The following is a 16,141-nucleotide window of genomic DNA, read 5'->3' as shown; positions in this document are numbered from 1 at the left end:
CCTGCCATTTATCTTTGAAAATGCTGTATCGTTGTTATACCAGCTCAGTTGTAATATTTAAGTCCTGGAAGGGTTGTGGAAAATGAAATGAGATATGTTTGAACTGTTGTAATGGTCTCTGTGACAACCAATATCAAGACAGCGCTTTGACAAGGTGCTAAATAATGTGAACCTGTGTATAAACACACAGATCAGCCGTAACATTTTAAATGACCGTGGTGTTCTCTGTTCATTTTTCATTGTATCAGCTCCATTTACCATGTAGTGTAAACACACAGATCAGCCGTAACATTTTAAATGACCGTGGTGTTCTCTGTTCATTTTTCATTGTATCAGCTCCACTTACCATGTAGGTGCATGGTGTACTTATACTATTACAAATAAGTACATTTTTTGCTATCTATACTTTAAAAGCCCCATTTCACTCTGTTTAGAGCAACTCTTATTTGGCTGGGGGGATACCTGCATGGCAGTGTTTATGTGGTGGCGTGTGTGTGTGTTTTGCATTACAACATGTTCCTGATCAGACACAGCAGTGCTGCTGGAGTTTTTAAACACCTCAGTGTCGCTTCTAGACTAAGTATATTTCACCAATATCCAGCTAGCAGCTTCATGTTGGGAGCCCCCTGTGATCACTAATAACACAAATATTGCAGCAATAGATGAGCTACTGTCTCTGAATTTTAACCTAGAATGTGGGTCAACAAGGTAGTTGTATTTAACTGTGTAACAAGTTTGTGGGCAGTCTGATTCACTCATGCTAGCGCAGCACAAAATAACGTTTTACCACCATGTCAGCATCAGTGCAGTGCAAAGTATGATCCACCACCCAAAAAAATGCCTGCTCTATGGCAGTCCTGACCATTGAAGATCATTGAAATTTGACTCTTAAAATTTGTAATGCAGCGGGGTGCCTATATATGTGGAACTGATAAAATAGAAAATACAGACATATTACCCACAGGCCACTTGCTACAGATCTACAGTGGTTTAAAAGTGTTAAGCTAAAAAGAGGCCTAACAACTAAAAATCAATAAATTAACGGAACTCTAACCAACCTCTTTGAGCAATAAAATCACAGTAATGTACGTACTGTTATGTAATAATAGTATTATTTCTATGTAACTGAATTTTATTAAAATATTTAAAAATGTGTAAGCATTTTTTTCTGCTTCTGCGCTGTGTTCTTTCAAAAGGTAGACAGCATCCCTCTTAAAACCAGTTCAACAGGTTTAAAATAAGGTTTATTAGGTGATAATGTTTTACCTGCCAATTCTGAGCACCCATATACATACACACATACATACAGGTGAAAATTAGAATATCATGAAAAAGTTTATAAGTACTTCATTATTTCAGTAATTCAGTAATTTCATTCAAAAAGTTAAACTTTATACTGATTCATTGCATACAGACTGATATATTTCAAGTGTTTATTTCTTTTAATTTGATGATTATAACTGACAACTAATGAAAACCCCAAATTCATTATCTCAGAAAATTAGAATATTGTGATAAGGTTCAATTTTAAAGACCACACACTAATCAGCGAGTTAACTCAAAACACCTGCAAAGGCCTTTAAATGGTCTCTGTCTGGTTCTGTAGGATACACAATCATGGGAAAGACTGCTGACTTGACAGTTGTACAAAAGATGAGCGTTGACACTTTACACAAGCAGTGCAAGACACAAAAGGTCATTGTAAAGAGGCTGGCTGTTCACAGAGCTCTGTGTCCAAGCTCATTAATAGAGAGGTGACGGGAAGGAAAATACGTGGTAGAAAAAAGTGCACAGGCAATAGGAATAACTGCACCCTGGAGAGGAATGTGAAACAAAATCCATTCAAAGATTCGTGACCTATACTGCAACTGGAGTCAGTGCTTCAAGAACCACCAAGCACAGACGTATATAAGACGTGGGTTTCAGCGTCGCATTCCTTGTGTCAAGCCACTCTTGCCTGGGCTAAAGACAAAAAGGACTGGGCTCCTGCTGAGTGGTCCATAGTTATGTTCTCTGATGAAAGTAATTTTTGCATTTCCTTTGGAAATCAAGGTCCCAGAGTCTGGAGGAAGAGAGGCACAGAATCCATGTTGCTTGAGGTCCGGTGTAAAGTTTCCAGTCAGTGATACACCAGACCCAAAAATGCAGAAGAGCTGAATGACACTATCAGAGCAACCTGGGCTCTCATAACACCTGAGCAGGGTTTTCATTAGTTGTCAGTTATAATCATCAAATTAAAAGAAAAACACTTGAAATATATCAGTCTGTGTGTAATGAATGAATAACACATAAAAAAGTATGAAGTTTAACTTTTTGAATGAAATTACTGAAATAAATCAACTTTTTCATGATATTCTAATTTTATGGGGCAGCCCGTGTGTGTGTGTGTGTGTGTATGCATGCATATATATATATAATTTTTTATTTATTTATTTATTTTTAAGCTTATTCAGGTTAAATTTCATTTACGAAAAACACAAATTTAGTAATTCAGAATTTCATTTATGGAAAATGTGGGATTAAATATGACGGTGTGTAAAAATAAAAATCTGTATTCTGCTAAAGCCTAACTTTTATGCTGTTTCTATTATTTACAGACCAGCAAGACCATAATGAAAACGCAAAGTGTTCAGCACCAGCTGAGGTTAGACACATCTTATTTTCCCTTTTTATCTCTTAATCTTCTAATTGTTGTTAAATAAGAGAGATGTTATTTTTTTGAGTGTTAATTCACTTTTATTATTAAAATTTAAATATTTGTTTCTGACATGCATTGTTCTACATGATTTTTTTTTTCTAGGATAATAACACTTCATTAGTTGACCAGAAGGCACCTGCTACCCAAGTGGGTGAGCGACTTGGTGCCACTGCCCAGGATGAAAATGCCCATCCGTCACCCTCTACACATGGCCCACCAGGTGAAGAAACTCCTTTGTCTGTCAGGGTCATAGGTGAGAGAGATGCAACTTCAAGTGATGTACCTGCTGAAAGTGAAGAGGACAGTGATGTTGGAGAAGATGACAATGATGATGAAGACTGGAACATGGCTGCTCAGCAGAGTAATAGATCGGGTCTTTCCAGAGGCCAGCGAACAAGGGAGAGATCTGGGGGTTCTCGTCTACAGCAGCCTCAACCACACGTTCCCTTACTGTCCCAGCAGCTCAGACAGCCAACTCCTCCTCCCTCGCCTCCCCCTGAGCTTTCCTTTCCTCTCCCAGACACCCCAAAACAGAGTCCTCAGAGTCCAGATGATGTCTCTTCTAGACGGCGCACCTCTAGCACCTCAGGCTCTGGAAGCTCTAGCAGTGGTAGCTGTAGCAGTAGCCCTGAACCAGCAAATGATTTTAATGAACGCAGACCAGGTCCACTCAGCCTTCTTGCACGGAAGATGGAGTCAGAGGGAGCTTTTTCTGGAGTAGGAAGACGTTGTGAGGAGGAAGAAGATGGCACTGATATTCCCTCTACATTTACAGACAGGGGTCACGCAGGAGGTGTGTCTGCCATTGCACTCACAACTAATGCGACACAACTTCAGGCATGCCATGGCTCAGTGACATCCAAAAAAGGACTCAGTTTTCACCATAGCCAGGATTTACTTAGTGGGGTTAGGGATGCTGAGAATCAAGGAGCCTTGGAACGTGAAACATTGGAAAACAAAGGAGCTCCAAATAGGAAGAGGGAAGTGCAAGAAAGAAATTTGGAAAAGAAGAGACTAGAGAGAGAGCAAGCAATGGAGAAGGAGAGACTGGAAAAGGAGAGATTAAAGAGAGAAAAAGCTTTGGAGAGGGAACGTCTGGAAAGAGAGAGAGTTGAGAGAGAACAAATTTTGGAGAAGGAGAGGCTAGAGAGAGAAGCTTTGGAGAAAGAGAGGCTAGAGAGAGAAGCTTTGGAGAAAGAGAGGCTAGAGAGAGAAGCTTTGGAGAAGGAGAGGCTCAAGAGAGAAGCTTTGGAGAAGGAGAGACTTGAGAGAGAAGCTTTGGAGAAGGAGAGGCTCAAGAGAGAAGCTTTGGAGAAGGAGAGGCTCAAGAGAGAAGCTTTGGAGAAGGAGAGGCTAGAAAAGGAGAGACTTGAGAGAGAAGCTTTGGAGAAGGAGAGAATCGAGAAGGAGAGGCTAGAAAAGGAGAGACTTGAGAGAGAAGCTTTAGAGAAGGAGAGACTCGAGAAGGAAGCTTTAGAAAAGGAGAGACTCGAGAAGGAAGCTTTAGAAAAGGAGAGGCTTGAGAAGGAGAGACTCAAGAAGGAAGCTTTAGAAAAGGAGAGGCTTGAGAAGGAGAGACTCGAGAAGGAAGCTTTAGAAAAGGAGAGGCTTGAGAAGGAGAGACTCGAGAAGGAAGCTTTAGAAAAGGAGAGGCTTGAGAAGGAGAGACTCGAGAAGGAAGCTTTAGAAAAGGAGAGGCTTGAGAAGGAGAGACTCGAGAAGGAAGCTTTAGAAAAGGAGAGGCTTGAGAAGGAGAGACTCGAGAAGGAAGCTTTAGAAAAGGAGAGGCTTGAGAAGGAGAGACTCGAGAAGGAAGCTTTAGAAAAGGAGAGGCTTGAGAAGGAGAGACTCGAGAAGGAAGCTTTAGAAAAGGAGAGGCTTGAGAAGGAGAGACTCGAGAAGGAAGCTTTAGAAAAGGAGAGGCTTGAGAAGGAGAGACTCGAGAAGGAAGCTTTAGAAAAGGAGAGGCTTGAGAAGGAGAGACTCGAGAAGGAAGCTTTAGAAAAGGAGAGGCTTGAGAAGGAGAGACTCGAGAAGGAAGCTTTAGAAAAGGAGAGGCTTGAGAAGGAGAGACTCGAGAAGGAAGCTTTAGAAAAGGAGAGGCTTGAGGAGGAGAGACTCGAGAAGGAAGCTTTAGAAAAGGAGAGGCTTGAGAGGGAGAGACTTGAGAAGGAAGCTTTAGAAAAGGAGAGGCTTGAGAAGGAGAGACTCGAGAAGGAAGCTTTAGAAAAGGAGAGGCTTGAGAAGGAGAGATTCGAGAAGGAAGCTTTAGAAAAGGAGAGGCTTGAGAAGGAGAGACTCCAGAAGGAAGCTTTAGAAAAGGAGAGGCTTGAGAAGGAGAGACTCGAGAAGGAAGCTTTAGAAAAGGAGAGGCTTGAGAAGGAGAGACTCCAGAAGGAAGCTTTAGAAAAGGAGAGGCTTGAGAAGGAGAGACTCGAGAAGGAAGCTTTAGAAAAGGAGAGGCTTGAGAAGGAGAGACTAGAGAAGGAAGCTTTAGAAAAGGAGAGGCTTGAGAAGGAGAGACTAGAGAATGAGGCTTTAGAAAAGGAGAGGCTCGAGAGAGAAGCTTTTGAAAAGGCGATAGTTGAGAGAGAGCAGGCTTTGGAGCAGGAGAGACTGGAGAAAGAGAGATTGAAGCGAGAACAAGATTTGGAGCAGGAGAGGCTGGAGATGGAGCGAGCACTGGAGAAGGAGAGAATAGAGAGAGAACAAGACTTAGAAAAAGAGAGACTGGAGAGAGAACAAGCTTTGGAGAAGGAGAGACAGGAGAAAGAGCGACTGGAGAGAGAACAAGCTTTGGGGAAGGAGGGAATTATAGAAAGTGAGAGAAAGGAGAACGTAAAACATGAGAGAAAAAATACACTGGAGCAGGAGAAGATGGATATACAGCAGGAAAAGTTGCAAGAGAGAAAGGGAGTCTTGGAAGAAGAAAGTGAAATGGAAACTAAGACGACCCAAACTCAAATTGAAGTGCTTCAGTCTGTGGAGCATCATTCTTCTCTTAAAACTCCCTCCTCTCCCCAGCCTGCTTCCAAGAAGATTCGTCTTTTCAGAGATCCTGTCAAAAGTACTTCTTCCCCTCTAAAAAGGCCTCATCCCTTCTCTCACAGTACAGTGCCAGAATCTGAATCGCATGTCCACCCACCAAGCAAACAACAAGAATTACATGAAAGTGAGGTACATCAGTCACAAATAATCTCAGCAAATCGTAATCAGGAAAATACAGCAGCCGAAATTGATATATCAGGGCATAAGTCTCCAGAAGAAAAGAAAGGTCTGCAGAATGACTCAAGGCAAAATGTTGAGTATGAGAAGCCCAAAGAAGAAAGTACTATACATAAGACCTCTTCACACCCTCATTCATCACCAAAGCAGCAAGAGAGGGAAAGGAATAAAGAGAAGAGAGGAAGGCGACGCTCGTCCACCAGTGACTCCTCCTCAGACTCAGACTCTGCATCTTCATCAAGTTCCTCTTCCTCACAGGATAAAACAGGCTTCTCATCAGGTGGTCTGAGGGTGAGCACATGTGTAGCATTCCTGTTTTTTATTGAGCCCATGAGTTGGCTAGCTCTTTTCTCAAATCCCTAGAGTGCATTAAGTGAGTTATAAAATCATGGCTTATTCACCCAAATGCAGCACTGTATGTCCAGTGCATAGTTGGTTACATATGATGGATCCCCAAACGTCTCTGTTTTTAATCACATTGTTCGTTGTCTGAATGCAGGAGACAGTATTTTAAGGCTCATGTAGATGTTAAAAACATTGGTGTAAGGATTTTAATAAATGAACCTACTGACATCTTTAAGTTACTCGTCCATGACTAACTTTAGCCACCACCCACTCCATGTTTTCAGAAGCCTCATCTCAAGGAAGTGGATGAAAAGATGGAAAAAATCAAGAGGAAAGAAGATTCTGATGAGGAGGATGCTAAAACAGATGTTGAAAGGTCTGTGTTGAAAAGAAATGTATTTTTTTACCACCACAGACACTGTGGAACAATTGCTTTACAGCATTAAACAAGCTTTCGTATTCAGCACATTTTACATCACTTCTGTTAGATGCATTCAGTGTGCCATAAAATAAAGCACCACTGTAGTTCATGTTGCTGAACAGTTTTTGCTGGACAGTTTAGCAAACCATGACTTTGTGTTGAAATGACACAAACACTTGAGTCAGTAAGTGTTGCACTCTCATGTACACGTCCAATATATACAAGTATAGCTTAGTATAACTGCTATTTTCCTTTAAGATGGTCATGATGGGAACTTGAGGCCTTTAAAGTCTAAAAGTAAAGATTATTTATATATATATATATATATAAAATGGGTTTATGGAATGAAAACTCACTTGACCCTTTTAAACAACTTGGATAGACAAGGCAAATCTATACAGTTTGTATCAAACTTTCAAAGTAGTCTGGAATGTATTGTTGCTGTCCAAAGAAAAACATAACGCCAAAATAGTGACTTTCCCGGAGGAGGAGAAACCTTAATGTAAATGGAAGTTGATAGGCTTGATCAACTTCACTCGGATGATGCGCATACTGATTGCTGTCTGTTTTGGTGTGGTACATACCGGTTAGTTTAAAATGAGTGAGAGGCAGCTACAAGCTCTAGAGCCAGCCACTTCGAGCTGCGCAAGACCAGGGACAGCCTGATGATGACAAAGCTTAATCCTCATTGGCTAGAAGCTCCGCTGAAATCTGATGGTGTTGTGTGTGTGGGTTTTTTAAAGGGTTTTTTTTTTCCTTCCCCCCCTCTTCTCCTTCTCCTCTCTCTTTTCCCTAAAATATAAATCTCAATTATCTCTCTCTCAAAGACCCTGTCTGTATACTTATTATATAATGATCTCTTGTAGATTGACTGTATTTACTTTATTTTTTTAAACATGGTGTAGTTCGTCATGAAATACCATGAGTTCTGCCAAAACATGGGCTGCAGGTGGCTACTGTCTGCGTTTACGGGCCTTTTCTACCATCCCCTCCCAACCGCAACCGGCTACTCTCGCTGACCCACAAGGCGAAGTGCAGTTCATCTTGAACAAGCCTAATGTAAAAAGATATTATTCCAGTGAATTTTGGTGCATTTCTATAAGTCCCTTCATCATGAAATTCAGCTTTTTAAAAATCATGTAGTAAACTAAAAATCAACACAAATGGAGATACATGTTTTTTCTTTGGACGATATGTAATTGATTCACATCTAGCTCAGATAAGTAGCAAATTATAGTTATGCTGTCACTCTTTATTACACTGATCAATTTTTCCATGTCCCTCCTCTTTGCTATGTTTTCTATGTAGTGTTTTGAAAGCTACTGCGATGGAGGAGCCTGAGAAGGTTTCAGAGAGCACTGATGAGGTGAGAATGCAGGTTATTCAGCTCTACTGCTGTTCATCCTGCCACTTGGATAGAGACCCGCTTGTGGAGAAACACTCAGCATTTCAGTGCCTGTCAATTATTCTTTCTGATATCAATTTTTCAAGAGGGGAAATATTTATCATTCAATTACTCAGCTGTCCTCTCCTGTTGCACCTTGGATTTGCAATTATCTCTGCATTTTAGATATCATTTATAGCTCATTCTCACTGTTCTCATATTATATTGAATCATCTGTTTTCTGTTTCCATTTGTAAAGTAGCTTTTAATACTGACAGATGTTTACTTTTTTACTTTTTAAATATATATATTATAATATATAATATTTGGACTGTTTCTTTTATCTCTTCGTACTTCAGTTATTCTGCTTTGTGCTCTTCTGAGGTATTTATCTGCGATAACTGTGCTGTTGAATGAGCCTTTTGTGCTCATTCAACAGAAGCAGCAAGGGGCACACTCACTTTGGCTGATGTTTAAAACTCCACTTGATTGCTTTGTTGTAAAGGTGATGATGCTTCTTCCATTGCCCCTAATGTTACCTACATACTGCTGCTACTTCTACTACTTCTACTACTACTACTACTACTACTACTACTGCACCTTTTCCACAATTTTCAAGCTTCATGGCTATTCCTGATAGGCCCCTTAACTCTGCAATTCAGTGGAACACACTGCACAACAGTCGCCACATTGCCATGGAAACGGCTCAGAGTAGCAGTTGACTAGACTTTTGCTCTCAGGTGTGCCTTGACTGTCACTGAGGGCAGGTATTTATTGCTACGCTCATTTGACTTAAATAACATTTCCTGTGCTTCAAGGCACTTAAAACCACTTTTTTTTACGGATATCTTGCAAGAAAATGGACAATGGTTATTTGGAAACTTATCAAGTATGCGTTTTGACGACATCTGTGAATTCTCAGACTGTATGTTTTGACTGTATGGCTTCTTGATTTAGCTTTTTGAATAGTATGGCGTTACATAGCCTGTTTAACCTCCTCCCTTTCAAGGAGGCTTGGGACGTTTTCACTGAACTTCAGTCATCAAGTATTTTGGATTGTATTTTTTTTAAACTTATTTTTTAAATTTTTTTTAATTTTATTTTTTTTTTCTATTTCAGACTGTTTTAAAGCCAACCTAGCAGGTCTAAAGAGACACTATACTTACCATTCACTTGTCATTTTACATTGCCTAAAGACTGCTGATTGCCAGCCTCGTGGCTTTGCGGTGGCAATCTCAGAAGCAGTTCTAACTAAGGATCCTCAGCTTCTGCAGTGTCACACTTCATCAGTGATTCAAGATTATTTATACTGTCTCAAACATCATGCCATCACATGGAGTCTTGTACTCCACCACAATCTGATCTACATAAAGAGTTCTTCTACCCAGCAGATGACAGATTGCCACCCAAACTTCTCAGCCACTCTTGATTGAACTGTTGTTTCCCCAAATACAGTACATGCAGATGTTTGAGCCATAGCCGTCCTACTGAAGGGCAGGTGTCAGTTGTCCTGCGAAATAAGTAGTCTCTCTCAGTTTTCTACTTTTCAAATTAATTAATTAATTTATTTTTTACACAAACAGCACTGTTTGGAAACACAAATGACTATCACCTTGGCTATTGCAGTTCTGTAGATTAATTTTTAGTATAGTTGCTACCACCTGATGTTTACCGTATTGCACTGTTAAGCTCAGCTGAGGGGACATCTTCATTTTATTGTAAAGACTGCAAACCAGGCTTATTTAAGGTGTGGTCAGAACATTTCTAGCTTAACCCTGAAACATTTCTGAAGTTATTTTAACATATGATACCTTGAACACAATAACATTTGGTAAAACAATCGGAATTCTTACACAGGGTGAAACAAATGGCTTTCTCTGTTTCTTTATTTATTTTTTTTTCTTTAACCCAGGTTCCTGATGTTTGTTCTTATCTTAGCTGTCTTTGTTTAACCTGTCTCACCTTTCTCCCTCGGCTGGGATGTGTTCATTTTGTCTTTGTTTTAGAGCACTGTCCCAAAGGCTTTTTCAGCTCGCAAGATCTCTTTGAGCAGTGAGTATGCATTCACTAGTTTTTCTCAGAGGAACAAGTTTGATTCTGGAAATATCAAATATTAAATAATTGAGTATGCACTAAATTTAAGAATGTATGTTGTTCCAATGTTAGTTTATATTCAAAGATTTATTTTTTTTAAATGTTACTGCTTTTGTGAAGTTATGTCAGTTATGAAATGCTCCTGATTATAACCACACCCTTTTATGAACATAAGGTATAGGTCCATGCATTGGTTTCATTACTTCAGTGAGTTGAGGCATAAGTGTATATGTCTTCTCTCAGTGCCGTATACCTCTACAATAAGTCCCTGAAAAAAATATCCACACAGGTTTAGACATTCATGCTTTTGTTCTTTAGCCAGCAAGCCTTCCCCCAGCACAGGGAGCTCTGAGGGAGAAGCAGAGACTACACCTGGAACTGCTACATTAGCAGGCAGGAAGAGGAGATGGGGCTCAAGCACTACTGTTAATGCCAAGAAACCTTCCATCAGTATCACCACAGACTCTCTGAAAGTAATAAACTAGATTCCTTTTTCTACATCGGAAGACTTTAATTTTTAACCTTTTATAGAAAAATACTTAAATTTATTTTTTGTCTAGTCATTGATTCCAGATATCAAGTCAGGCATAGCTCAAGAAGCAGTACTGGATCTGCACCCAGAGGAGATGCATCTCTCTGAAGAAGAAGATGGAGGAGAAAGAGACCAGGATCTGAAGATCAGAAGAACTGTTACACAGGTGGGTTCAGAGTCCTGATTATGGTATTTGGAAACATGAATATATTAGATGCGTCTATTCTAACTACTAATCTACTAACCAGATTGTACCATCTGAGACGCAAGAGAATGGGCAGAAGGAATCCAAAGAGATTGAGCATGAAGAGGAGGAAGAAGAACATGAGGTTGGAGAAGGAAAGGAGGGGCTCTCTCAAGAAAATCTTGAGGTTTCCATGGAGACAGAGTTATCTTTACCCCAACAAATTGTGGAAATGAAGACCGGTGAGAAGATGCTTCTAAACTGTGTAACTTCAGCTAGGGTCCTTGCATGTCAACAAGCTAGACTCAGAAAGGCAGCAACACTACAAAGAACAGACATGTTTGACTTTTTATTAATAACTGGCAAAGTTTTAAGTTCAAACTAAATGATATCAAACCCTTTTAAGGTCTATAATTTTGTCTTTTGCTTTTCTCTCCCAAACGGCCCATTCCTGGTTTCTACACAGTAACTACCAATGAAACATTGATCCGTCGCTCTATCAACCAGCAGAAATCAGGTGTGAGCATCACCATTGATGATCCTGTTCGTGCTAAGAAGCAGACTTCTCCTCCTCGTGGCAAAGTCTCCAACATTGTTCATGTCTGCAACCTGGTAATGATTAATATCCAAATCTGTAATAACTATAATTTGGCTATTTATCTCAGTTGCAGTTAACAAATCACAGGTCACAATTTTTGCGGATGAAATAAAAGGCACAATTTTGCAATCATTTTTGAGGAAAACACTCATCAACAAAAAATGTAATTAGGACTTGAAAGAACATAAATCAGCATTGCTAAATCTACATAAATCTTTACAAATTTCATACATACCTGTGGATTGACTGTGGAGGTAACCATTGCCATTCCCCCTGGCCCAGTTCCTCACATACAAGGAAGCGTGCCAAATTTGGGCACCCGACATGTCATTAGGTAATTGTTTACATCTGACATGGGAGGGCTTTTTCTGTTCGCGTGCTACAAATAGTAACCTTTTTGGTTACTATTTATTATTATTTTGTTTTATTATTTACATCATTTTCTAATTTAAAGTATGTCATTTTGTCTGTTTGGATATTCTAAACACCGAAATAAACTCTAACTAACTATTTAAACTGTGAGATTGGAAAAGGGCTCAAGCAATCTTTTTTTCAGTTCTTAATTTATTTCAGCCTTAGTAGTGTTTTAGAGCAGGGACTGTTTTTCAGTTGCCCATGCCTTTTGTATGTATGACAGTAATGTTAAATCCTTATGTTAAATTCTTTGGGATTGTTAGCAAGTAGGGTTGGGCGGTGTAACGATAATACTGTAAACCGCGGTATTTACACATTTGGAAGGTATCTCAAAGTGAGGGCGGTATTTATGACGTGTGTAGCGTGTCAAATTTCTGTTCTGTGTCTTTAAAAGTTTCATGTGCATTTAAGAGAGTCACAGGTAGGGGGCGCTGTGGGAGCTCATTGACTGTTGATGTAATGGTCTGAAAACGGGTGGAGAAAAACACAAACCCATCCCTATTTGCAAGTGACTGGTCATATGCTTGAAGTATACACATTTCCAAAAGCTTATATTCTATTCTCGCTTATTCTCTCAGGTGAGGCCGTTCACTCTGGGTCAGCTGAAGGAGCTGCTGAGTCGCACAGGAGCCCTAATGGAAGAGGGCTTCTGGATCGACAAAATCAAATCTCACTGCTACGTCACAGTAGGACAAGGCTTTCTATTATTCTGATTCTATTATTTCTGATATTCAACCAATTTTTTTTTAACTTTTGTTATTTTATGACGTAAATGAAGAGGAAGGAAAATGGAGCTTGAAGTGCATGTTAAAGACTCTCAAACGTCATATACTGTTTCTCTCACTCCCTCTGCTTTAGTACTCCACTACAGAGGAGGCACAAGCAACTCATGCTGCATTGCATGGGGTGAAATGGCCTCAAAGCAACCCAAAGTTCCTCAATGTAGAATTCTGCCACCAAGATGAGGTGAGTGTCAAATAGGTCCTTATCTTAATTCATTCTAAATATACTCTTCATCCATTCATTAACCATGAATGTATATGAGAATAAAAATGTGACAAATTCTTACCTAGATCTAGTTTTTTCATTTTTAATGTTTCAAGTTTTGAATGTGTTGATTATGGGGGAACAATAGTTTACTTATTTTATAAATATTATACTTCAATTTAACTTTGTTTGTTGATACATACCATTTTGTTGAAGCCTGTTGGTTGGTGTTGGTTAAAGGATTTTTTCAGTGCTGTGTATGTTGTGCCATAGTCAATTTTTTTTTTTTATTATTATAAATTTTTTTTCCCCACAAACTCCACACACTGTCTGGTTGTATTCCAATCTACCTAGCTGGACTTCCACAGGGGCCTGCTAACAGAGCGGCCGGTGGAAGAGGAGAGAGGAACGTCAGCTGGGCATGGTCCTCGCCCCGGTGGAGCTCCAACACCTCTTCACCCAGAGCGAGAACAGTGGGCTGAACGTGAGCGAGAGATGGAAAGAAGGGAGAGGGCCCGCGCTGAGCGAGAATGGGATCGAGATAAGGTCAGAGATTTCGGAAAGCCAGGCGAAGAGGCGGCTGCCAGGCGATCCCGTTCCAGGGACAGAGAGAAGAAGCGCAAGGAGAGAGGAAAGAGTAAAGAAAAGAAAACAGACAAGAAGGGTGAGCAAATTGAAAGTTAAATGGTTTCATAAATGTAATTTAAATTATGTATTTTACACCCACAATGCCATTGTTTCTTTTCTGTCCAGAAAAAGGCCCAGAAGAACCACCTGCAAAATTGCTAGATGACCTGTTTTGCAAAACCAAAACAACTCCGTGTATTTACTGGCTCCCCCTCACAGAAGAACAAGTGAGTTACTGAAAATCTCCTTCACAACACAATAATGTTAACTGAGTGGGATTTCATATGTAAAACATAACTCCTCTACATAAGTAACACACAGCGTTAGTTTATGAAAATATAACAATTCCAAATTTTGACTTTAGAGGGCAGCAGTGGGTAATATTTGTATTTGTGCTCCAGCTGGGCTGGTCTTAACAGCTGGGGAGCAAGTTTGCAGGTTTGTACAGTAAAATGCAGAGGACAAAAAATAAAATTAATTTCAGTTATTTAGTTGACAGTTCTCCACTAAGATGGTCATGCTTGTCACATTCCCGGACATGATAATTCAACTGAATTGACACTTATTGCCGTAATCCTTTTTACTACAGACTTTGATTAAGTTTAAGCTTCTAACTACAGCATTGAAAGAACCTATTTCTTCTGCTAATAGGTAGAAGCCTGGTATTTAACCTACTCATACATGATTTTGGGTTTATTTTAGTTGCAATTCAGTTAGTGTGTTCCCCAGTTGACTCCCCTTCCCTCTTTCAGGCAGCACAAAGGGAAGCTGCACGTGCAGAGCGGATGAGGGAGCGGGAGAAGAAAAGGAAGGAGCTTGAGCAGGAAGAGGAGAAGAAGCGAGAGGAGGAGCGCAGGGACAGGTTGAAAAGTGGCAGCGGAACAGGAGAGGGAGAAAGAGAGAGGAACAGGGACAGAGAGAGAGAGCGAGAAAAAGGCAGAGAGCGTGAGGGGGATAAACGGAGAGACGCATACCGCAGGCCCGGAGCTGGTGGGAGCAGGAGATCTCGCAGCCGTAGTGACCCCCATCCCAGAGACAAACGTCGCTGAAGTGCAACGCCTGGAGGTTCTGGAACTGACTGACGTGTATGCGCACACACTGCGTGCTGTAAAGGCTCTGTCCCCTTTTACCTGAGGACATCATTTTTTGTCTGCCTCACAAACACATCAGGTCTCGCTCTCTCTCGCTCTCTCTCTCTCTCTCTCTCTCTCTCTCTCTCTCTCTCTCCTTATAGATAGTAGCACTGGGACCACTTATCAGTATATTTATAATTATGGATAACAGTTATGAAATCGATAAGTGGAAGTTAAGTGGGTTTTCCTTTACTTTGTTCCATTCTTTAATCTCAGATGTGATTTTATGCAATTTTAACTGAAGTGAGCAAAGCAATGTAAGCTCCCAAATGCAAATGGCTTTGAGAAAAATATTTCTCATACTTAAAGTTAGTTTAATGTTCATATTTCACAAGAACAGTGTTAATTTGCTGATGAATAATGCGACTTGGTTCATAATGAAACCACACTTCTGATGTAATTTTGATGAATGTTCATAAGAGAACTGGATTCATCATGTATTCAAAATGACAAAGTTATATTTTTTAGCTGTAAAAATAGACTCGCAGAAGCTGTACAGAGCTGATCATGGTTTTACAGCAGTCCAGGGTTCGGTTTAACCTCTGATGCAGCTCTAAGAAAAAAGTGCAAACAGAATGAATTACAGAAGCCACTAGAATGACCACGAAATACAACACGGCTGTCAATTTATACGTTGCGTCCAATTTCAGACTGTGTAGATGGGTTTTATGGGTCTTTGCCCCCTCTGGTGAATACGGAAAATTACAGATATTTGGAATAGGTGACTGTTATATGCTGATTTTAAATAAGAATATCAATATCAATAAATTCATCCTGATTTTATCATCCGTTCAACTGTGCTTATATGCACAGCCCAATTAGAATGCTGTCTAAGTATCTCATATGGGAACTGACTTGCCTCCAGTGTCCATTTCTCTTAAGTATTAAGAGGCTGTTGATGCCAAGTGGAGTCACCTTGAATTTCCTTGTTTTTACTTCCCCAACCAACAGGGCTTTTAAAACTACTTTGTCACTGCTGGTTCTCTGACAGCAGATGAAGGGCTCGTAGCCCATATGTGTCAGACCTTTTAAGGCCATTGTGCACATCTAGGATCATACTGCCTTTCATAGCCTCATAATCCAGACTCATGAACAGGTCCTAGATAGCACGCTAAAGATTGATGCATAAAACACTACGCTTCAATCTGTCTTTTCTGTTTGATGAGATGTAGACCATTCCCTCCACTGGAGCAGACTAAAGAATGAAGGTGCCTCGAGGATAAGAGCTTCGTGATGTTCGTCCAAATCTACTTTACCCTCATCTTCTGGAACATTCCTACCCCCCGTTCTTGGTCTCTGTATTGTCTATGCCCCCTTGGCTGTCCTTTCACCATTGTCCCAGCATGGAGAAAGGGATGGAAATTTCACCTTGTCACAGTTTTAAGGTTGTTTTTGTGTTTTGTTTTTGTTTTTTACTCATGTTATCATTTTTAGAATAAAAGCCAGTCTATTTTTTTTGTCTACTTCAGTAAGTGCTGAATGTACAAATAAAACATTTA

At 40.1% G+C, this 16,141-nt stretch overlaps 1 protein-coding gene across 1 annotated transcript in view; it reads left to right on the top strand.

Moving 5' to 3' along the window:
- Positions 1-16,141, top strand: part of acin1a (apoptotic chromatin condensation inducer 1a) — a 22,355-nt gene extending 6,214 nt beyond the window's left edge. Inside the window, exons 4-17 of the mRNA XM_066681759.1 lie at positions 2,598-2,644; positions 2,801-6,214; positions 6,553-6,644; positions 7,998-8,055; positions 10,080-10,125; positions 10,486-10,640; positions 10,728-10,865; positions 10,948-11,125; positions 11,350-11,495; positions 12,474-12,581; positions 12,754-12,861; positions 13,237-13,546; positions 13,636-13,736; positions 14,262-16,141. Of these exons, the coding sequence (XP_066537856.1) occupies positions 2,598-2,644; positions 2,801-6,214; positions 6,553-6,644; positions 7,998-8,055; positions 10,080-10,125; positions 10,486-10,640; positions 10,728-10,865; positions 10,948-11,125; positions 11,350-11,495; positions 12,474-12,581; positions 12,754-12,861; positions 13,237-13,546; positions 13,636-13,736; positions 14,262-14,558 (5,198 nt within the window). The 3' untranslated portion in view covers positions 14,559-16,141. The remainder of the gene's footprint in view (positions 1-2,597; positions 2,645-2,800; positions 6,215-6,552; positions 6,645-7,997; positions 8,056-10,079; positions 10,126-10,485; positions 10,641-10,727; positions 10,866-10,947; positions 11,126-11,349; positions 11,496-12,473; positions 12,582-12,753; positions 12,862-13,236; positions 13,547-13,635; positions 13,737-14,261) is intronic.

This window comes from Hoplias malabaricus, chromosome 9 (genome assembly GCF_029633855.1).
Source record: "Hoplias malabaricus isolate fHopMal1 chromosome 9, fHopMal1.hap1, whole genome shotgun sequence".
Lineage (NCBI taxonomy): Eukaryota > Metazoa > Chordata > Actinopteri > Characiformes > Erythrinidae > Hoplias > Hoplias malabaricus.
This window is presented reverse-complemented; position numbering and strand designations above follow the sequence as displayed.